The sequence below is a fragment of the Rattus norvegicus genome, chromosome 3, assembly GCF_036323735.1.
Source record: "Rattus norvegicus strain BN/NHsdMcwi chromosome 3, GRCr8, whole genome shotgun sequence".
Lineage (NCBI taxonomy): Eukaryota > Metazoa > Chordata > Mammalia > Rodentia > Muridae > Rattus > Rattus norvegicus.
The window spans coordinates 133,106,205-133,130,081 of record NC_086021.1 but is presented as its reverse complement, the minus strand read 5'-3'; the positions used below and the strand labels follow the sequence as shown (position 1 = coordinate 133,130,081).

The window sequence follows — 23,877 nt, the reverse complement described above, 5'->3', positions numbered from 1 at the left end:
GGAATGACGATTGCTCAGCTGTGCTATAGACAAACCCTGCTGGCTGACCTGGTTTAAACCTGGATTTCTTGACGCCATCTCTGGTGTGTGCCAAGGTGAAAAAAAAAGTGCCAAGGTGAAAAAAAACCCCTCTGTTGCCCCTTCCCTGGTTCCTCTGGAGGGGAAGCAAGTTGCCACCTGGCAGGAGAGTTCATCGGGCTCACATCCAAAGTAGTAACGTGAGTTAGTGAGAATGGTCCTGGGCAGTTAAGTAAGAAACTCAAGTTCAGTGTCGGCTTTGACTTTCAAGAGCCATGTTGACCTTGGGCAAATCATTTCACTGGTCAGCTTCGGGTTTTTCTTCTGTAGAGATAATTTGGGCCAGATGTTCCCTGTGGGGCTTCATGATCCTGAAAGCAAGAGATTCATTTAAGGTTAGCAAACTCTTTATAAATAGATATTTGTGTTCTGCACACTGGATATTCTCTTCTGTGTGACCCCCGCCTCTTCCTATAGAACATGACTACTTTTGTGTGGTCTCCTAGTCTATGGACAGCTCCCTCCCCCGTGGCTCCTTAGTCTTGGGTTGTCTCAGAGCCCGTCCTTCTCTACAGTCCACACTGAAGAGGAACATTTAATGTCTGTAGGATAGGGCCGGTGACTCTGCTTGTTCATTTGTCTCTCATGGGTGTTCCACACTGAGTTACTTGTTGACTGCTTTTTCCTGGAAAATACTTATTCAGGTTTCACTGAAAACCTTGTACTTGACAAAAGGTGTTTTATGTGCCATGTCCTTCCTAAACCTGGACAAGCCACGAAGGAACATATATGATATACACTTGTCCCTAGAGTGACCCAGCAGCACATTGCTGATGGTGGTGGGACTGTGTTCTGGTCACATCCATCCATCCACAGCCTACGGTGAACCTGGTGCTCTGTATGGGGGAATCAGGAAACCTTGTGAAGGTATCAGAGAAAATGGTTTCTTGAGGCTTTTTAGATGGTCTGAATCTGTGCTGAGCCAGCACTTTTCCATTTATTTTAAATCCAGCCTCTCAAAGGGAATTCAACTCACACGCTTCTGACTAACTTGTACATCACTCATCAGAAAGGAGCTGTTTAATAAACATCCCTTTCTATGAGAACTTCCCGGCTCATATTTGGCTGTCATTGGCTGGAATTTGAATCTGATGTAGCCCAAGCTCCCCTTTCAGTCCCTTCCTCCAGTCACTGCTTCACAGTGGCTTCGCCTTAGGCATGGATGGCACTTGAAAGGGAGTCACGGAGTCTTTTCTAGAGCATCATAGACAGACAGACACAGCCTCTGATGCTTACCACACTCACCTTGGTCTCCTGTCTTAGGTGACGGAATTGTGAACTGATGTGCTTCATGAGAGAACTACATTCACAGATAACACATTTCCCTCTGCTATTCCACTGGACAAAACTGTCTTAGAGATGGGAGGAAACTGTGTAGGTGAGACATGTTAGTACTTTACAAGAGCTGTTAAATGTAGAGTTTTTTACTCTCCAGGTCTGGGAGTGGTGTAGCTAGCACAAAGCTTCCTCCAGAAGCCCTCATTAAACATGCAGAAGGCAAGAGCTTGTTTACCTTTGCACTTAGGAGCACTGGGGACATTCAGTTCCGATAATCTGCTGGGTTGGAGACTTAACTAACTCTTCCAATTAACTTCACATGAACTCATCTATGGAATGTGTGTACTTGTTGGTAGTCACAAATGCACCAAATGGGTGAAGACCTAATCCTGCACCCCATTAATAGTAAATGTTCTACTCAGCAAACGTTTATTGAATGTTTCTTGTTCCTGGCGGTTGGAGAACAGGAGTCAAGAGATAGACGAGAGACTATCTCTCTTTCTAGGGAGTGTGGTACCCAGGAGGCTGTGACCTACAGTCTTTGTACCACAGGGGAAGGTGTTTTGGCTCTGTGCATAGGTGCCTGTGCACTGTACATCGTGGAAGCTAAGAAAATGAAAGATTCACCTCCCTTGAGCATCAGATCGAATATGTTGCTCCCAAAATGTAATGTTTACATTTAGTCTTGAAGGATAAAAGGGATTTGGAAGGGAGAAGGGAATTCTGAAATGAGACAAGCCAGATATATTCATAGGTGATGTAAACAATGCCTTCGCCAGACCGTGCTGGCTGGGATAGCTGCCCTGTGTGGTCGTGGCTGAGTGCGTTTGTAGATGTAGATTATCTCTCCAGAAGCTACGACTGAGGTAAGGGAGTTGTGTTCCTCAGGAACGAGCAGCCAGGTTGGCAGAGAGTTTGTGGTGGGCTGGTTCAGTCTTGGATCAAGGAGGGAACACGAAAGGAGAAAAGAGAATAAAGGCTTACAGATACAGTGTGCAAAATTTGTTCATCCTATTGTTGATCATGTTTCTGTAGGTTATGCTACATACCTTTTAACATGGCTAGGCAGTAGATAGTATGTTAGTTGAGACCAGTTTTATCTGATGTCTCAGAACCAATCAAATGATGTGTCTTAGGCAAAGGATTCTGTTCACATTATGGTGATATGCAAGAGCACGACTTACATTTCCCATTTCAGTACATTGCCTCGTATAGTTCTTACAGACATCCACTGTCATCCCTATTTAAGAAAACCTGTGCTCAGTGAGGAAAGGGTTTGCTGATAGTCACATAGGTATAAAAGTTGTTTCCATCCCTGGCCACACACAGATGTGTCTCAGTGCGTGTTGCTTATGTTTTGTGTTATGTATATGTTTCTTATTATTATTGTGTTTTTCAGTACATGAGATGACATTAAAATATGCTTTGTATGTTAGACATAAAATAATAAGATGAACCTAGCTTAAGCTCTAAAACATTAGGGCGTGCATTGGGCTTCTCCACTGCATCCCCTGATGCCCTCTCTGTCACATGGTCCAACACAAACCCTTTTTGGATGACTTCCTAAGTGATTCCATGTTCTCTCAGCTCGAGGTCAACAGTTAATAGAGCAGAATTGGGATAATTTGCATTTTATAAAGACAACATCTGTCACTGCAGCCCGGGTTTAAATGTAGCTGAATGTTAGGACATGACTGAGCTGCCTGACTTATATAAGCATTGCTTTAGTTCCAAGAGTTCAACCCTAGCACTTACTCTCTGCATAACCTTGGGCAAGTTCTTCAGTGTTCCTCCTAAGCCTCAATTTCCTCTTTTGTAAAACTGGGTGAGTCTCCCTCCCTGGATTATGAGAGTTAAATGAGTAGCCAGCACTATGCACTTCAGTGTCCGTTTTCTTCTCCTTCTCTGCTTCTTTCCAATTCGAAAGTGAGAGGATCCAAAATTCGTTTTATACATAAACATTAGAAGCACAAACAGCTCACAATTATGGCATTTCCTGTCTTAAAGGCCTCAGGAATTCTCTCTAGTCAGACTTGTCATCAGAAGGTCTTCAGAGATCTGGATGAAGCTTTCAAATTAATAGCAACATCTGGGATTGATGGGGAGTTGGTCCTCTCACACTCAGTGAAGATAAGTGGAGAGAAAATCCAACACCTCCACTCTCTCTCTCTCTCTCTCTCTCTCTCTCTCTCTCTCTCTCTCTCTCACATGCATGCCACTGTAGCTAAGAGTTTGGTTTTTGTGTGTTTCATGACCTATCTGTGTTTATGTGAGGTATGTGTCACTCTATTTAATAACTAAGTATTTCTCCATGTTCCTGCAATGGTAACAGGTACCCTTCAGTGTCTTGTCTTCCTAGCATGAGGATGTTTGAAGACATTTGTTCTCTTCTTAATCCATTCTTACTGATGTACAGTTTGAGCTTGGGCACAGAGGAATAGCTCTGGTGCTTCAGTATTTTCAGTATATCCTCTGTATTTGTGTCTCAGTCAGGGTTTCTATTCCTGCACAAACATCATGACCAAGAAACAAGTTGGGGAGGAAAGTGTTTATTCAGCTTACACCTCCACATTGCTGTTCATCACCAAAGGAAGTCAGGACTGCACCTCAAGCAGGTCAAGAAGCAGGAGCTGATGCAGAGGCCATGGAGGGATGTTACTTACTGGCTTGTTCCCCCTGACTTGCTCAGTTAGCTTTCTTATAGAACCCAAGACCACCAGCCCAGGGATGGTACTACTCACAATGGGCTGGGTCCTTTCACGTTGATCACTAGTTGAGAAAATGTCTTACAGCTGGGTCTCATGGACACATTTCCTCAACGGAGGCTCCTTTCTCTGTGATAACTCCAGCTTGTGTCAAGTTGACACACAGAACCACACAGTACAATTTATTTATGTCTTTATGATTGTATGGTACCAAATTGTGAGGATAATATTTGTAAACTGTGATTTTTTTTTAATTTCAATGAGGGCAATATGTAGGTATATCACATTCAAATATTTCAACTATTTAGAAAATAGAGTACACAAATGTGATCATCTGAGTGAGATATTACAATGCTTATTTTCAAAACCGAAATGGATTTTACAAAGGGGGGGATTGGTGCGAGTGAAACGTATAATCATGTTTTGTGTTGACTTTACTTGAAAAGTATGCATATCTCAAAGAGAGGCATGTTAAAGCACTCTATCAGCATTATGTCCCGATATCAGACACCTTTTCCAGGTACTAGAAGAGAAAATTAGATTGATTCTCAGTGCAAGCTGATGAAGAACATTTTGGGATTCTCACTTGCACATTGTGTGAAATTGACACAGTTGACCCACTTTGTGCTCTCAATCTTTGAAAATTCAGGCTACACAGAAATTTTAGAGATGTATGACAAGGACACAAAGTCCACACGCTGGTGTCTCAGCCAGAAATGAGTTTGGATGGGAGTAAAAAGCTGAGAACACTCAGCCACAACTTAAAGAGACAAGGGGGATACAAAGTTAGCTTTGTTTAAAATGGTAAGAGGCTAAGAGGTAGCTCAGTGGTATTTGCTCTGAGTCAGGGGAGAGGAATAGACAGAGATAGAGTGGAGGAAGGAGGAAGGAGAAGGAGGGGGGAAAGGGGAGGGAGGGGGAGGGAGGAAGGGAGGAGAGGGAAGCAAGCAGGAGGGAGAGATAGAAGAATAAGAAAGGGGGAACTAATGAGAGGAAGGAAAAAAGAGGGAGGGTCAGAGGAAGGAGGGGGAGGGGAGGGGTACTGGGAGGTGAAGGGTAGCAGGGGTGGTCTAGGTACTCAAATGACATTAAGGACCCGAATACTTCTTTCTTTCTGTTCATTGTCCAAGTACGTGAACATTTGTCCTCATGCCTGCAAGTTGGCAATGTACTCCCAGGCATCATATCTTCCAGAAAGATGAAAGCGACGTGGGCAGGGTGATACAGAGAGACTTATCTCGTTTCATCAGAGAGTGAAAACATTCCTGGGCTGCCTCTCCTTAGACCTCTGCCTGCATCTTATTGCCCACTCCTGGGCAAAAGTCCACTCCTAACTGGAAGGCAGCCAGGGAGAAAGGGTAGTTAAGTGGTAGAACATCCAGCTGCTTACTCACTGACAAAGGCTTTCCTCAGTAAGGCTGAGGGTGCCCTTTGTCTGTGAGGATCAACATAAATGTTTGGAAGGGTGTTTGATGCTAAGTCACATTAACTAAATGACAGTGCCCTGGTTTCCCTAAGGGTGGGGTATGTGTGATTTTTACCAACATGGGTTTGATCAGGTTTACAGTACTGGCTGTGGGTGGCCTCATCCTTGAATCCGATCAGAATCTGTGTTACTTTTATTTTTACTCTATTTGGAAATTCTCCACTGTTGCACACATGAGAGGACCAAGCAAGTGTGGAGGGATCGCTTACAACCGCTCCTGTAGAATGCAGCAAAGGGTGTATGTCTCCTCGGAGTCTGAGTTGGTGCCGTCATCTCTTTGTAAGAGTGACAGGGTCTGTGGATGATGGATTTAGGGGAAAAGAAAATGGGTGAACCAAGGAGTGTTTATGTGTAGTTCACTCACTAGCTCAGGAGGCACAGACGACTGATGTCAAGGCTAACTTTGTTCCCAGCCTCAGTGATAACCAGCATGGAGCATGAATAAGTAGTTGTGTCCTGACTAAAGAAAGGGACTAATGCACAAGATGGGGTGGCTTAGACTAACTTAAAAGGAGCTCTTTAGTCGTTCTCTTCTGTTTGCTAAGTTGTTCACTTGTGCCTATTGTGAGGGTGAAAACTACTCTCGGCAGCTAAGGTACATCGTTTAGTGAGATACAGTACTCAGTCTCAAGGCTCGTGGTTGGTAAAAGGCAATTCTACTCCTGAGTGATCCCCATAGAGTTCAATCTGTGCCACAGAGCGCAGAGAAGAAAGCAGTCAAGGGAATCCTCCAGGAGGAGGAATTTTCTAAAAAATGGAGAGAAAGGAGAGGAGGCATGTGCAAAGACCCATGGGTAAAAGAAATGGCCAGAGGAGTTCAGGAACCACAGTTCACTCAATATCTCTGGAGGGTGACAGAAATTAGGGAAGAAGCCAGAGCTGACATGGGAGGAGCCTGCAGCAGGTACTTCAGACTCTGATGGCAGCTACACTCTTCTGCAGGTGTTGGGCAAGGGGCTACCTGGCCATCACTAGTAGTTTACAAAAGAGGGAGGTCATGTGGGTCACCAAGTGTGGAGTATGAAGGATGCTGTGCCCTCCCGCAAGTCTGTGGCCTGAAAACCTGGGCTATCGTGAATGATATGTAGGAAGACAAATGTGTGACAGTCCTGTCAGCCATCTTCCTCTGCACCGTTCCCTGACCTGTCAGTAAGATAAAATGACTCATCTTCTCCCTGCCCCCAAATCCAGTCCACTGCCCTCTGTGGGGTTCTCTGTCCACTGTAGGGTGCTCAGGCCTACAGAAGGGCCCACAGCACCCACCCGCAGCTTACCTCTTGGCTTCTCTGATCCCAGCAGACCTGTGGGATGTCTAACTCAAGCTGACCCCAGACTGGAACACAGACCTCCTGACATGGGTATCATGTCTTGCTTTTCCTATGGCATCAGTTGGCCAAGTAAACCCAGCAGAGATCATTCGCTGCCCTTGGAAAACCAGTCAGGGTGCATTGAGGCCTGTGGTTGAGTTGCCTGTGGTAACACTCTTCTGAGTTCGTTTCTGTGTGGCCCTCTTTAGTTATAAATCAGGGAAACAGAGTGCCTACGTTCCTAACCAAGAGACTTGTTTATTCGTTTTTTCTTTCTTTCTTTCTTTGTTTATATGTTACTTTTCTTTGGGATTGAAAAAAAGAAAGAAACTTCTCCCCAATAAACCTGGGCAGCTACCTTGGTAGTCTGTTCTCTTAACTGCTTTGTGTTAAATACTGGGAGCTTCATTTATTCCACTGTTGAACTGTGGGAACTGAGAGTCTGATGTAAGCTGTAGTCACCCAAACGGATACCCACTGTCCTTTCTTTCCCCATGAAGAGGCTTTGCCTCCCCACACAACAGTTGCCATCTAACTCCTGAAGTCCCAGACAGCTGCGGGGATGAAAAGCAGTTCTTCTCAACCCCAATTCCAAAGTTCTGGAAAGAGCATATGGCTGTCCACCTGTCCTCAGAGATATCAAACATGCGTATGGTTTTGTGGCTTACTCCAGATCCCGGAATTCACGCTTATGATCTTTGAGTGACAGCTCCTTGACTGCACAAAATTGACACTGATAGCCCAATAGTACTCCATAAAACATTCAATAAAAACTAAAAATAGAGATTGGGGTAGAATGTTTACACAGACATATAGCATGAAAGCGCTTGGTGCCTCCAGAAGCCGTGAATTCTGAGTATAAGAAGGCAGAGCTTTGGATCCCCTGACTAGAATCCCTCAGAGGAGAGGGATGTCCCAGGACAGCGAATGGGAAGCTCCTGGAATTATAATTGCAATGTACACAATGGTGCACTTCTAGCTGTTAAAGGTTTGGGAATTTGTTTGTTTGCTCCTGACCTTATGCTCAGGGGTCTCTGATTCCTACAGAATATCCCTGACTCCAGATAAGCAGATACTCATGCTTAAAATGGACTATCAGTGAGTGACAGCTGCAGGTCATACAGGCCACCAGGCAGCACGACTTACTCTAAGAGAGGATGCCACACTTTCCTCCAACAGTGCCTGTCTTCTCTTCTAACCTGCCCTGTGCTCCTCTCTCTGATCTTTATCTTCTGGCTTCACTGAAAAATTTCCATCAGTAGATACTGTCTTTCCTCAGAGACGTGACTAGGACTCAGGCACTCATAAGTGGAAGCTGCCAGTGCCAAAGACTAAATACCCCTGCTCACTGGAACCTGTCTGCTTGTCCACTTGGCCATGGACTCGGCTGCCCCTCAGTCCGTGTGAGTCCTTGACTGCGTGTTAGCAAGTGGATGAAAAAGTGCGACTGCTCCTTCCAGTGGTGGCTGTGAAAACTCCCAGGTGTCGTCGTTTAAGTCATCTTTTCCTTCCTTGCTGTTTCCCAGGTGATAACCCCAGGGAAGCCTTGAAAAGCACCTGGTAAGACGATACTTTTGTCATAGCTGGAAAAATTAAGAATCATAAACCACTTTGGTGGGGGTACAATCAGAATAGCTGATAACAGGATCATTGCACAAGTACAAAATACTTTTTCATAACTATTTCACTTCAATTCATGAACTTATGGATATCTTTTTGTTACAATGAATACCTATTTGTTATAACAGATAAGTATGGCCTAGTACCCAGGGTCTTCACTTCCCTAAACTAGTTCTCCCCTCCTCTAGGACTAATAGAAACATTTTGTTCATTGTCCAGTCTTCTTAAGGTTTCACCTCAAGTTCTATTTCCTCTCCTCTTTACTTTTATTCTTTTATTCTTTTTTAAATTAACAATTTTTTATTTACATTTCAAATGTTATCCCCTTTCCCGGTTTCTCATTCATAAACCCCTTATCACATCCTCTTTCCCCTTCTTCTATGAGGGTGTTCCCCCACCCATCCATCCCTGCCTTCCCACCTCCCTGCCCTGACATCCCCCTACACTTGGGGGTCCAGCCTTGGCAGGACCAAGGGCTTCTCCTCCCATTTGGTGCCCAACAAGGCCATCCTCTGCTACATATGCAGTTGGAGCCATGGGTCTGTCCATGTGTACTCTTTGGATGGTGGGTTAGTCCCTGGGAGCTCTGGTTGGTTGGTATTGTTGTTCTTATGGGGCTGCAAGCCTCTTCAGCTCCTTCAATCCTTTCTCTAACTCTTCCAATGGGGACCCTGTTCTCAGTTCAATGGTTGGTTGTGAGTATTCGCCTCTGTATTTGTCATGCTCTGGCAGAGCCTCTCAGGAGACAGCTATATCAGGCTCCTATCAGCATCACTTCTTACAATCAGCAATATTGTCTGGGTTTGGTGGCTGTATGTATATGGGGTGTATCCCAGGTTGGGGCAGTCTCTGGATGGCCTTTCCTCCAGTTTCTGCTCCAAACTTTGCTCTGTATTTCCTCTTATAAATATTTTTGTTCCCCCTTCTAAGAAGGACTGAAGCATCCACACTTTGGTCATCCTTCTTGAGCTTCATATGGTCTGTGGATTGTATCTAGGGTAATACGAGCTTTTGGGCTAATATCCACTGATCAATGAGTGCATACCATGTGTGGGGTTTTTGTGTGATTGGATTACATCACTCAGGATGATATTTTCTAGTTCCATCCATTTGCCTGTGAATTTCATAAAGTCATTATTTTTAATAGCTGAGTAGTACTCCATTGTGTAAATGTACCACATTTTCTGTATCCATTCCTCTGTGAGGGGCATCTGGGTTTTATAAATAAGGCTGCTATGAACATAGTGGAGCATGTGTCTTTGTTATATGTTGGGGCACCTTATGGGTATATGCCCAAGAGTGGTATAGCTGGGTCCTCAGGTAGTACTATGTCCAATTTTCTAGGAGAGGTTTGGAAATTTCAATGTTAGCTATTGACGTGCTTCCTAATTATCCAAAAGGTATACAGTGTAGACCTGGTATATACTGGAAAGCCAACTCTCCCATAAGTAGAGTTCAGCTACTTGGCTTCAGCTTGTTCCTTGGTACACATTAGACCACTTTCAATGTGGTTCCCCATGACTTTCTAACCATATTCATGTTCCTGCTATGGCTTCACTTAACTTCACAGAAGTTTCTAAGCTACATACTCCTTCCGTCCCTGCCATTTATTGTTAATAGTTACTGCCTTCCAATCATTTGCCTATGATGTCTGTGACACAGTGACCCATTCCAAAGAGCAGGGTACATGGTGTAGCTTCTGCTTTAAAATAGTATCCTTTACAACCAAGTCAAAATGTGTTTCACAGAGGCTATGACGGTCCAGGAGTGACACGTTCTTAGTTCAAGCACCAGTTTTTATATGTGGATGGCCATGGAACAACACCAGCACTGACCACTGGGCTTCCTGTGAGCCCAGACTTCGAGAATGTTCATGTATCTAATTTTGATACCTGAGCATAGGCAGATCTTTATTAAGATCGGTTTTGCAGTGCTTGAGCACTGGGTTGTTTTTTTGTTTTGTTTTGTTTTGTTTTGTTTTGTTTTGTTTTGTGTTTTTGTCAGCTTGGATCTGCAACTCTGGACGCCAGTGGCTTCCAGTCCAACCTGTTGCTCGACCCATCCCTTGTACAGCCAATGCCTCTGCAGAGGTTACTCAGGTGTCCCTCGCGTTTTCCATGACTATCTTCAGATTTGTCTCCCTTCCACTGAACTCATCACCAGACCCTGAGCTCCAAACAGTGTCAGGGAATTTTCTTCATCTGATATTGACTTCCAAAGAAAAGTTCTGAGACTAATAGAGCTGCCTTGAGAGTTACTTGATAGTGTATTTATGAGAGAGAGGAGGAGGGAAGGAGGGAGAGAGGGGGACAGAGAGGGAGGAAAGGAAGGAGAGAGTGACTGTGAGGGAGGGAGGGTGTGTGTGTGTGTGAGAGAGAGAGAGAGAAAGAGAGAGAGAGAGAAAGAGAGAGGGAGAGAGAGGGAGGAAAGGAAGAGAGAGAGACTGTGAGGGAGGGAGGGTGTGTGTGTGTGTGTGTGAGAGAGAGAGAGAGAGAAAGAGAGAGGGAGAGAGAGGGAGGAAAGGAAGGAGAGAGATACTGTGAGGGAGGGAGGGTGTGTGTGTGTGTGAGAGAGAGAGAGAGAGAGAGAGAGAGAGAAAGAGAGAGGGAGAGAGAGGGAGGAAAGGAAGAGAGAGAGACTGTGAGGGAGGGAGGGTGTGTGTGTATGTGTGTGTGTGTGTGTGTGTGTGAGAGAGAGAGAGAGAGAGAGAGAGAGAGAGAGAGAGAGAGAGAGGGAGATTGATTTATAAACTCCATAAGCAAGTGCATATTTGGTAAAATGCCAACTTAAGAAATACTACTTGCCAACCAGGATATGTAAACGATCTCACAGCCGTTGGTCTGAGTTGATATTATAGAAAGTCCGTACTGATGTGAGACATTTCTCAGATACAGTTGGTAATGGCTGAACATTCATTCGTGCTTCCAGCTTTCTATTAGCCCTCTCAGGATTGATGACACGATGGGAATGTGGTATGTATCCATTAACCGTGGACTGAGCACTAGGCTGGCAGCTCACGCACTAGTGGTCTTGGATTCCCATGCCTGTCATTGCTGAAAGAAGCAGGGAAATTGCTCTGGAGGCAGCCCCTCCCCCACCATGCCAGGGTTCTGCCCCTCCCACCCACCCCATGCCAGAATTCCATCACACATTGTTGGTCTATACTTAATACTCAGATGAAATGGCCAAGTGCATTTGAAGAACGTCTCAACCACTCAAACATATATCTATGATATAAGCAAATGCTTATTTACAAAAAGGAAAAGACGAAAAATAAATTAAAGTGGATGGGTCAAGATATGATTTAATAAGGTTGTATTTAGTTTTGACAACATTGGGATTTGCATACCCTGTCCTTTCACTCAGGGCCAGCCTTCTCAGCTATAATCATTTGTCCTACAGTAGCTTCTTTGTTGTGAAAGTGAACAACGTTTAATACTTGCTTTTATCAGAATCTAGCCTCTCAGTTCCTCCATTTTAAAAAATGAGCTGGAAGGCCAGGGTCTCTGACTTTGGTTTCCCTCATCCCTCACTTCCAATCCACTGGCAGCCTTGTTGGTCCCTTTTGAAAGACCATCTGCCATCCATAGCCTTCCCTCCTTCCTACACACCAGTGGCCAAGCTACTACAGACTTCTACCACAAGTCCTTCAATAGGCTCCTTGCAAAAGCCTCCTGTCTTCCCAAGGGAACCCACTAGGCAGCAGTGTCCTTTAAATTAATGCCTGGTGGTGACTCCCTGCTAATTCATAGATAAATCTAAACTCCTCACTGTAGCCTGGGGCCTCCTGTGAAATTCAGTCCCTACCTAATGTGCCAGCATAGTATCTCCTTAGCCTATGTTCTTGTCAAACAGCCTCTTATCACCAATGAAACCAGGCTACCTCCCAGCTCAGGCCACCACTTCGACGTTGCTAATGCCCAGGATGCCTGTGCTACATGGTATACATCTTGTCAGCCTGTAGCCTGTTCCTTTGTCATCCTCTCTCAGTCTTCTTCGATCATCTTACCATGACTGCCATCCCCAGTTCTTTTACTGCAGGAGCCATTTGTAGACCAAATCACAACTTCATGTATGGAATTGTTTTTTTTTCATTTTTACATTTATTTTGTTCACTGTTGTTTTGTATGTGCACATGTATATGCACATATGATGTATATGTGTATGTGTGTGGAGGGGTACATGTGCCATGCATGCATGTGGAAGTCAAGGGACAACCCCATGGAGATGATTTCCCTCCCTCCACCTTTACATGTGTTCCAGGAGTTGAACTCTGGTCACTAGGTATACACAATAGATTTTTCACCAATCATACTGGCTCTGACATTATTTTAATGTATTTACTTACTTCTTGACCATCTCTTCAGTGGGTTGTAAACTCCTTCTGTGCAGGGACTTCGCTGCACTCCTCATTGATACAGCACAGCTATTCTGTAAAGGTTGCTGAATGAGTAATGAAGCCCTTGATTCTTAAGTTGACTGCTTAGAGCAAAGCACTAAGATTAAAAAATGCTTTAGTGTATACAGTACAGTCCTTTTTATTATTCTAATATACATGCAAAGGGAAACCTATCATTGTGACTATTTTAGACAGGCAGTTTGGTGGCTTTCAGTAAATTCTCCTTGTGAGGCAACCATCACCAGATCCATTTTTAGAACACTTCTTTCAAGTTAAATGTATTTTTGACAGCCCCCTATATGTGTGTAGTGCATTCTGTTTGTACCATCTGTCCACCCTCTATTATCTCCCAACACTGCCAACATCTCTCTTAAATGTCCTCCTCTCACTTTTTTATGTCCTTTGATTTTGTTATTGTGGGCCGGTCATGTGGGCATGGTGTTGAGATAACCACCAGAGCATGGTGAACTCGCCAGTGGTCATACCACTGAAGACAATGACTCCACTCCTCAGGAACTGTTGCTATCCATGGTTTCTCAGAGAGGGGCTAGGGTCCATGAGAACCTCCCCTAGTGAGAGGCCTGGTCTTCTGCAGGCCCAGTGCAAGCCACTGCAGTTGCCGTGAGTTCAAGATTGCACTAGCCACATCATTCCCAGAAACTAGCGTTTCACAATCCTCCGCTCTATCATCTGCCCCTACATTCTTTCCAGCCCTCTTTCCAGATGTTTCTGAACTTTGAAGTGGGTGACACAGATATTCCTCTTGGAACTGAGAGCACTCATTTGCTCTCAGCACCTTGACCAGCTGTGAACCTCTTCATCCATTGCTGCAGAAAAGCAGCCTCTCTGAGCAAGGTTTTCTGTGGCTATAAGCAGAAACCTTTAGGAGACAGTTTGATAATGTGACCGTTTGGAAAAGGAAAGTAATAGATTCACTCCCCCTGGGTCTGTGACCTCCTTTGACCAGGTCCACAGCACTAGGCATGAGATCCCTCCTGTGGAGTGAGTCTCAGATCCAATCAGAAAGCAGTTGGTCGTCATCACAGCAGACACGCAGCTATTGAACCAGTGAACACATCTACCTGGCAGGTTAGTGTCAGAGCAGGGGTGTGCACAGCCGGGAGGACGGTTGGTGACTTTTCTCCCCTGGTAGCCTATGTTGCACATTCCATCACAGGAAAGACAGCCATCAGTGAGGAAGCTTCTCCTTCAGTTTCAGCTTGATTTCCCTCTGTCTTCTAACCAAGCTATACAGTGTCTTCAGCAGTAAGATCTTACCATTAAGTTCTGGTGGTCAACCAAGACCAATTCCAGTGCCAAATATGGGATACTTCCTTATGACTTGTGGGTCGAAAGGGTCCCAAACACTTGCAGAAAAACATTTTGTTTTAATATTGATCTACCACTGAGCATCTCATTCATGGTAATAAATTCAATTACAGACTAATGCATGACCCACCTGTAGAATAAGAGTCCATAGTGCGGCTGGTTAGACTAGGGGCAGGGCTCCAGGCACCAGTATTTTGCAGAAGCTTCTTAAGTGCCAAGGATAAGTGACTGGAATGAGACATAGGGACAGTGGCAACAAGGCTGCTTCTGCTTAGAATCCTGAGATTTCCCCCCCATTTGGTTTTCTTTAGATTAGGAGCTTTCTGAATTCCTCCCTCTAAGGTTGAATTAAAATCCTATTGGTCAGCTTTCCTGGGAGGAGCATGCCTGTTCTGACTTTCTCTGTCATGAATAAATTGATATCTTAATCTTCTATATGTGATTTTATGAAAGGAAGGGTTTAAAATAATTGGAGCCTCGTACCCAAAATTACATCCTTCTGATTCTCCGTAGCTTGTGGTTCAGTGGCTGGGCAAGAGCGACAGGAATTTACTGACCACAGGAAGACTTTGCCTGTAAATGATGAGTTTGCATCAGGGGGAAGTCTGACTATGAAGGAAAGAGAACCAACATTACAGTCCAAGCATTGTGAGCTGCAGATGTGGGGGTGAACTGAGCATCCAGGACCACAGCTATATGGCCAGAACTTAAGCCTAGACGAGGTGGCTTAGTAGGTAAAAGTACTTGTCGCCAAGTCTGATGACCTGAGTTCAATCTCTAGGAACCACACGGTAGTTGAAGAGAACCAATTCCCATAAGATGTCCTCTGACCTCCACATGTGTGCATGGTGGCACACATACCCTATCCCCCTTCTCCATAAATTAATGAAAATTTAAAATCTTTTTCTGCGTATGTGTGAATGGGTAGATGCCCATGAGTCCATCAGATGCCCCCTGGAGCTGGAGTTGCAGATTGTTTGAGCATGTGACCTGGGTGCTGGGAATTGAACTTAGGTCCTCTGCAAGAGCAGTCCATGCTTTTAACCTCTGGACCTTCTTTCTTAGTTGGACAAAATTAAAGCAACACAACAAAAGCCTCTCAATCTTAGAGGCCACACTAGTGGAACGAGAGGACAGCGCTTGTGCTACCCACTCACAGCGGATTGCATAGAAGCAGATGTCCCGGAAGTGAAGTAAAGCAGTTGATAAGAACTAATCTTGTGTTTTAACTCAAGAAGAAAAAGCTTTAGAAGAGTTGGCCTGGTACCCTGGTCGATGGGGCTCTTATAAGGAAGTAATTATAGAGAGGTTTGCAAGGAGAAAATCTTTCTAACACCACGTCCTACTTGCATTAAGAATCATAATTTCTGTCAAATCAAGCAGTGAGGTATTATGGCAGCATATTTCTAGCATGAGCCTATATGTGAAGAAACATTAAAAGAGTTGTTAATTTAGCTTAGTATCACACAGGAGCCATGGGAATAGTTATACATAATTAGATTGTTAGTAAAGAGTTGGGAGTGTAAGTAAAGTTCCTCTGTGGTTGGAATATTGAATAGAAATAGGGTTAACTTTAAATTTTTACTAAAGAACAGAACAAAAAACACAAACTGCCAAATCAGAACGACATTTTAAAGCCCTGCTAATACATCATTGGCCTTTCGAGAGATTTCTCTTTCCAATTGCATTTCACCCAGATTATGCTACTCTCTGTAATCACTGACTTTTCCAGAAAGTATGGGTCTCAAGTATGCTTGCCAACAGGCACTGTCAAGCAAACCACTTCTCCTAAGCCGATTCCAAAATTACTTCATCTGTGGCTGTAAGTTTCTAGTGTGGACATGTGTGAAGTCTGTAGATTCTGTTCTGTGCCCTCGAGCTATTGGCCAAGTATCCAGTATATTAACAAAGATAAGTCCCCATGGGCTGTAGTTGCCAAGTGGACTTTGTGAAAATTAATAATTGTTTTCTCCGTTCCATGTATTTCAATGTTTCATTTTTTAATCTGGGAAAGTTGTGATGTTTTCGTTTTTTGGTTTTCTGTTTGTTTGCTTGTTTGTGTGTTAAGAGATTCTAGGCAGGTCTGGAAGCAGTGTTATGCATGATCAAATTGGACTTTTCTTGGCATCATGTGGTATTCCTGATATTTGCTGGTTCTACCCACAAAACACCATGTTCATGTTACTTTGAAAGCTTCCATCACTCATGCATATGATACCCCATAGGATGTTATTAAAATGAGCACAGATCTAAACAGTGATAAAGGGAGGCTCATTGGTTAAAACCCACATTCTGTTATGCTTTTCAAGAAATATTGAGAATGGCATGCTAGTACAAATTTGTTTGGTCAAAGCATTTGTACTTGCCTTAATAAATGACTAGGAAAGAAGAGATGAGACTATATGCTGCCTTGTTACATCACATAGAAATATTGTATGACTCTTCTAAGATACATAAAGTGAGACAAATCTTAATGGCTGTTGCATGAGCTAAACACATTGAACGCTATGTATAATAATGAGGAGTTGGAAGTGATTTCTATGATACACAGTAAAGAATGATTGAATAAATTACCTCATAGCTTGATGAAAACTAGGAAACACTAAACTCATATTTTACTTGGGGAAATATGTTGGATAACATTTGCTGGAAGAGAACCAAGATTCTATCTTGCAAACAAGATTATTGTCATGTTATCATTCTGCTGTGGTTTAAGCAACAACGCATATGGTAGATTATGTACAATATAACCACATATAAGAGTTTGTATACTGTTAGCTTTATTGATGTCTCATTGCCTTTTCCTGATTGTCTAAAGTACTTTCTTCAGTTTGAATAAAAAGTACATGATAAAATATTAAATAATAAAAGGAAAAAAGTTAGTAGAATCAAGAGATAACCTACAAGGAATTTATATCTATAGTAAATAAAGAATTAAAAGAACTAAACATCAAAAAGTGCCAAGTCATGCAGTTGATAAAGAGGTAAATTAACTGGTTAGACAGCTTTCAAAAGAAGTACAAATAGCAAACACATGCCAAAAAGGTTACATATCCTTTAGCTGCCAGCAAAGTGCAGATCTAAACTACAGTGTTGAGATTCCATCTACCCCGGTCAGAATAGAAAACCGAAAACTCCAAATAACTGGTGAGGATGGGGAGGGAAGGAACATTCATTCCCTGCTGTCAGGATGTCAGTGAACACGGTCGTTATGGAAATGGTTGTGATGCTGCCTCGTCAAATGCAACATAGAGCATCCAGCTGTACTGCTCCTGGGTAGATATCTCAAAAGGTCTAAGTGAGCACACTAAGACCCCTGCACACTCTACTTATTGTAGCACCATCCAAGACAGCCCGTTAGAGAATCAGCTTGTGACTCAAGAGATGTGGTATATATGAACAGTAGAGTTTCATTCAGCCATAAGAACAAAATTATGACATTTTCAGGAAAATGGATGGAGGTGGAGATCTTATGACAGCAAAATAACCTAGATTCGGACAGTTATCGCTTGTTTTTCTCTCAGATGTAGGATGTACATTTTTCAAGATAAATATATATATATATCTTAAAATATATGTATATATGTATATTTCATATACTTATATAAGAACAAAAAACAGAATGGTAATGTGATAAAGGGGGAAACAATATATATATGTATGAAAATCCTGCTATGAAGCCCATTATTTTGTATGCTAATGTTTAAAATGATAAATAAAATAGGTAAGAAGTGTTTATTAAATATTCATGGGGCCATGTGTGTAGAGATGACTTCTGTGTCCTATTTTGTCCCTATAGCTATTGTATATGAGAGATTTCGTGGCACTCATCCCCAGAATCCAGTGACTTTTTCTTTGGGGGAGAACAAAATGAAGACTGAGATTTAGTCAGTAGATAATTGTTAGATTTTGAACTCCTTTCAAAACTTAGAACCTATGGAAGATGGCAAGCTTTGAAACAATCCAGCACATTATATAGAGTATCAAAGTATGCCTGAAATTCAACTACAGGCAAAATTATTTTAAATTTTTTTAAAAAATTAAAATCCAGTAGAATAAAATATGTACTCATGGAGAAATGTTATACCAGTTTAGACTGGGGGATGTGGGATCTCAGTCATGGAGGTGCCTCCTGCCTGATAACCTGTGTTTGACCCCAGGGATGGACATGGTGGAAGGAGGCAACACATGCCCACAACTTCTCTGACCTCCACATGCCTGCCATGGCACAAGAGTGTCCCCTTACACACACACACACACACACACACACACACACACATACACACGCACGCATATACAAGCACAGACACAGGCACATTCACAAAAGTGAATAAAATATGAACATGTCCGCTTCATTGAGCATTTCTTTTTTATAGAACTCTCAGTGTACTCTTCTCCAGATTTTGAAATGCGTATTCCATTATTGCTGTCTGCAGTCCACCATTGTGCTGACAAACTGATACTTAGTGATAACATTTCCCCACTCCTTCCTTGGCTCTCTTTTCCTTTGGGACCCACTCTTCTATTCCTGTATGGTAACTTAAAAAACCCCACCTATGAATGATAGGACGTGGTACTTGCCGCTCTGTGCTTTCTTAATTAATTTACCATAATCACCTGTACTTTTATCCCCGCTGTTTTCAAATGACAGGATTCTATCCCTTTCAAGACTGAATAATACTTAATGGAGCATGTCTACCACAGTTCATCCATTAGCTGACAGACACATGGGTTGCTTAGCAACTATGGACAGTATCAGTGACCACGGAGTTCTTATGCTTCTTTGAAGCTGGATTTCATTCCACTGAAATGAAATACCATGGCACAAGAAGGGGCTGATGCAATATAGATGCCTACGTGTTTACTAGACCAACTGATTGGATAATAATGGCCGCCATGCCGTATTTCCCTCAGCATTCAGGGCTGTAAAGAATTTCCCTACATGCATCTGATCCTAACAAGAGCATCTTCAAAGTGGTCAGGAACTAATGTTTTTGCCTTCTTTGTAGGTGAGAAAAATGGGAGTTAGGGGTGGGAAGGTCCATTTAGACCTTACAGAGTCAATCATGTGGGAGCTGCCGGAAGTTCCTGTCTGAGCTTGGAGCTGAGCACTGCTGCCCCTCACGCTGGTCCTTTCTTTTCTGGACTTTGATGAGTCTCTTATTCTTTACTTTCAGATTACAGAACAGGCCCGTGTTTTACTGTGGTAAGCAACCAGATGTGCCAGGGACAGCTCAGCGGGATTGTCTGCACCAAAACACTCTGCTGTGCCACAGTGGGCCGAGCCTGGGGCCACCCCTGCGAGATGTGTCCTGCCCAGCCTCACCCCTGCCGCCGCGGCTTCATTCCCAACATCCGCACCGGAGCTTGTCAAGGTAACAGCAGGGATAACAGGGAGCAGTGCTGTTCAACGGAGGGCCACGCTCCAGCCCGAGGGGACAACTCAGCTGCTAGGAACTCCCATCCCCTGCCTCAGGGTACAGCTGACGCCTCAGTAGCGTGATTCTTGGAGGCAGGAGGGTTTGCTAAGTCTGTCTTGCCAGCAGGCCCTCTGGCCCAGGAGTGGTTCCATGTGCGTCTGGCCCAGGAGTAGCAACTGTGTGGGGGCAAGGCTGTGCCTGATGGCAGTGCCTTGTAGAAACACAGCGAACAAGGTAGTAGTTGTTGTTTTCTCTTCATTTGAAACTCGTAGAGGCCTGGGCTCCAGCTTGCACTTAACTGACCTAAAGAAAATTGCTCCTCTGGACATTTGATGTGCTACATTATGGTTTGTTTGCTTGCTTGTTTGTTTGTTTGTTTTTGAACGAGTCAGAAATACATGAGAATTGGTTTCACTGTTTTAACTGCCCCCAGATGTTGTCTTAGCACTCTTCTGCCCTCCCCTAGAACTCTGGTTTTGGCTTTGACTCTTCTCCCCCAGCTGTGTAAATTCTTCCATTGTCTGGATGTCTGGCAGGAAAGAGGAGGAAGTGAACAGAGGCCACTCCACTCTAAACTGATGGGCCTGAAAACTCCCAGGCTACCTCTGCTTCCTTTAGACGGCTGTGGTGCTTTTTTTAGACAACTGCAGTATTTCCATAAAATTCACAAAATATGCTTTTCTGAGGCAAGTAGGTAGTAGTTTGGCTCTGTTCCTTGTGTTCCTTCTGAAGGTTGGGATGCAGGAAAACAGGATTTGAGCTGCTCTCATCTGTGTGTGCGGTGGGCTGCACTGAGTTCATTGTGCCTGGCTTCCAGACACTACTCCTCTGCATGTCCTTGAATGTGTCCCACTAAATGTCGGGAGCAGCCAGAAGACTCTGTTTTAAAATCTAGAATCACAAAGGACTGGTTGGAGCAGGCATCTCCCTTGATGTCTTTTTTTCCTCCTTCTTAGAAAGTCTCCTTGAGTTTTGAGGAATTTGTTCGTCCTTGTGTTCTGAAGTTGCTAATAGCCATGAGTTGTTGACAGTGACTAGAGAGGTAGACCTTCCATTCTCCAGCGTCCTGTCAGTGAACTTCTGGTCAGGGGTTTGAGAACCAACAGAAGAAAGAGAAAGGGAAGGAGAAGCGAGGAAGGCAGACTCTCCTCAGCTTGCTAGTCATCTCATACTGTCTGCATTTCCCCCAAATTTGCTTCCTGTCCCTTCGTGACTGTTTGTCAACACCTAGGGGGGAAAGACTAAACATTTGTTTGGCAAAAATTCCATGACTTCAAAATAGCAGCTTATATGGTCACTTGCGAAAAAAAATGTCTTCTTTGCTGGGAGAGATTCTCAACGCGTTATATGTGGCCTGGGTGTCTTTTCGTTGGTGTTTTAGCCCTTGGGCATAGTCAGGGAGCTCATGGTCAATGGCGAACTGCCTTCATATACATTTCCTGTTGGCCAAAAGTTATGATACACAAGACTATCTAGAGCCGTCTCTCTGGCTATAAAAATGTGATTTCAACTCATGTAAAAAATCAACATTCAGAAAATCCTGACCTAAAAGAAAAATGAAACTGCCTATAGAATATAACCACGATTGTTTCAATATGGTCATTTGTGGGTCAGGATTTTCCATTAAAATAGTGACACTTCTATTCCCAAACAAATATTTCTCCTCTGGTTCCCCTTTAACTGTGGGTGACTTTTCCCAACAGGGTAGGGTAAGAGTCTGGAAAGGTCACTTGCTCTGTTGCTTCTAACACCATTAGGACCTCGAGAGGTTCCTGTGCTCACCAATGTCTACAAGACAGTCCAAGGCGAAGGAACATAATTCCCGTTGGGGCTCTTGATTGAATTGGGATTTTTCTCTATTCCAAATTAAGAAACTGAGAGAATATACTTGTATACATTGTCTTCACAATGGAACCCAGGCAGCCAACACAATGGATGGGGATGTTTCTGTTGGAAAGGTTAATTTGGGACTAACCAGAGGCTAGTCTCTAGGTTCTTCGATAGGGCATTGAGCAAGGTGGATTGAGTCTGCTGTGGGGAAGCCCATTCATTGAAGAGTAAAACAAATTCATTATTAGGACAGCAGGTGGTGAGAACCATGGGCTGGGTGTTTCTATCACAGTAGCTGGAGCAAAATGGCATTGGAGTAGAGACTAAAAGGTGAGTCAAAGTGAACCACATGGCTCCAACAGGGAGAATATTCCAGAAATGCTTATGAAGGCCTATGGCAATCTCAGCGATCTTGGATTCATTTTGTGTTACCTTTATCATTCAATATAACACGTCAAAATATCTTTATTATAGACATGCTTCACATTTTGCTGTCTAAGGTTATTGTAGATACTTCTGATTATTATTGCCAGTCTGAAGGTGAAAATGGCACACCAAAAATGGTCATTTTAATCACTGTGTGTTCTGCTTGACTGTGCATGATGAAGCCCCAGAATTAGTAGAATGGTCTCCTCCGCCTGTGGGAAGACAGGGCTCCTCGTTGGGTGCTATTGGCCAAGCTACATTAACTTAGTTATTTACATAATATAACAATTGCTGTCATCATAGTCTAAAAGCCGCGGTGGATGCCTTTGACATAAACATGGTAATACAATTGTTGATAAACTATTACATTTTTTTCTGCAACGAATCTCTCTCTCCTCCAATCTGACAGATGTGGATGAATGTCAGGCTATCCCGGGGCTGTGTCAAGGAGGAAATTGCATTAATACCGTTGGATCTTTTGAGTGCAAATGCCCCGCTGGACACAAATTTAATGAAGTGTCCCAAAAATGTGAAGGTAAGCAATCTCATGTTTGCAGCTCAAGGGAAAGGGGAGGGCAGACGGGGTGCATCAGCAGCAAACTTGTTTGCAGATTAAACCCTAGACCTTCTGGGTTTGTCATTCCCGGGTGACTGGAAATGTGACAGTCTGACAGAAGTTATGCATCTTTGGACGATGGAAGCAGAAAAGCCTCTGCAGATTGTTCTGCTTTTATAGACACAAAATAAGAGGCCCATCTGAATCAAATTAAATATTAAAACATGAAATATTTTTGGCTGATATTTGGTTTAAAAATGTTCAAGACGTGTGTTGTGTATGGTTTTAGAGGCACGACTTTAAAACTGATTATTAGATCCCATTCAAAATTATACCCCTGCTATTTTATAGCTAAAATGTAGAATTTTGAAGGGTGAGTGTGTGACATAGTAACATAAATAGTTGCTCCTAGTTAGAACTTAGGATTTTCTTTTCTGAGCCTTGACTTATGTCTACTGAACGAAAAGCTTCCCCAAGCAAAAAAAGCAACCTGAGGTGAGTTTTCTTTTTTTTTTTCCTTTTTTTTTTTTTTTTTTCGGAGCTGGGGACCGAACCCAGGGCCTTGCGCTTGCTAGGCAAGTGCTCTACCACTGAGCTAGATCCCCAACCCCCTGATGTGAGTTTTCTATTTGTGCTTAGCTTGTAGAGTATGCTTCTAAAATGTATACACAGGGGACATGTTTACATCTAGCACTGCTGTTAGATGCAGAAGTAGGCTGACTTCCAGCACTATGATTTGTTTTTGAGACACAAGAGTCTGGGAAATATGGAGACAGCTCAGTTCTCCTTGCCGAGTTCCTGGAGTACATGGAGCATGTTCTGACAGCCTTGGAGCAACAGTCAAAGATGCATCTTGTGTCAATCTCAGACAAGGCCTTTCCTTTGTTGTCATCTCTCCATGGGCTGTGGCCTGGGGTTTCAATTAGAAGTCTGTGATTTTCTGTTGAACATGTCTTTCCTTGGGTCCTTTACCTCCTTGTGGATTCCCAGTATATCAAAGCAATAGAAGAAAGCTTCTGATGTGAAGGGCTTTCAATAAACTACAGTCAGACATTTGATGTGATTTGCCCAGAATGGAACAACCTAGTTGCCATTGAATTCCCTGTGTGGGTTACAATGGTCTTTAAACTTATTAACTGGCATGATTTATAATTGCTGTTGCAATAGAGAATATATTTTTATTTATATCATATATAGGTATATATGATATATCATATATAAATGCATCCTACATAGAATCATATGATATATGATATATATATATATATATATACACATATATATATCAGTTATTTCAGCCGTAGAATGGTTTCAGTTCCTTTCTGAAGCCAGGCTTCATAAAAACCTCTTATGTTTTGAAGAACAGTAAGACTTGTTTTCTGCAGGGGGATGGATCTTAGAATCTGTAGACGTAAGGACGATGTAGAGAGCATTGGTACTGAC

At 43.2% G+C, this 23,877-nt stretch overlaps 1 protein-coding gene across 3 annotated transcripts in view; it reads left to right on the top strand.

Annotated features, from left to right (window-relative positions):
* The window catches only part of Fbn1 (fibrillin 1), a 196,585-nt gene that overhangs the window by 74,196 nt on the left and 98,512 nt on the right, over window positions 1-23,877 (top strand). For all 3 annotated transcript variants that reach the window (XM_006234935.3, XM_008762203.3, NM_031825.2), the window contains 2 exons: window positions 19,380-19,577; window positions 22,288-22,413. In XM_006234935.3, the coding sequence (XP_006234997.1) occupies window positions 19,380-19,577; window positions 22,288-22,413 (324 nt within the window). The remainder of the gene's footprint in view (window positions 1-19,379; window positions 19,578-22,287; window positions 22,414-23,877) is intronic.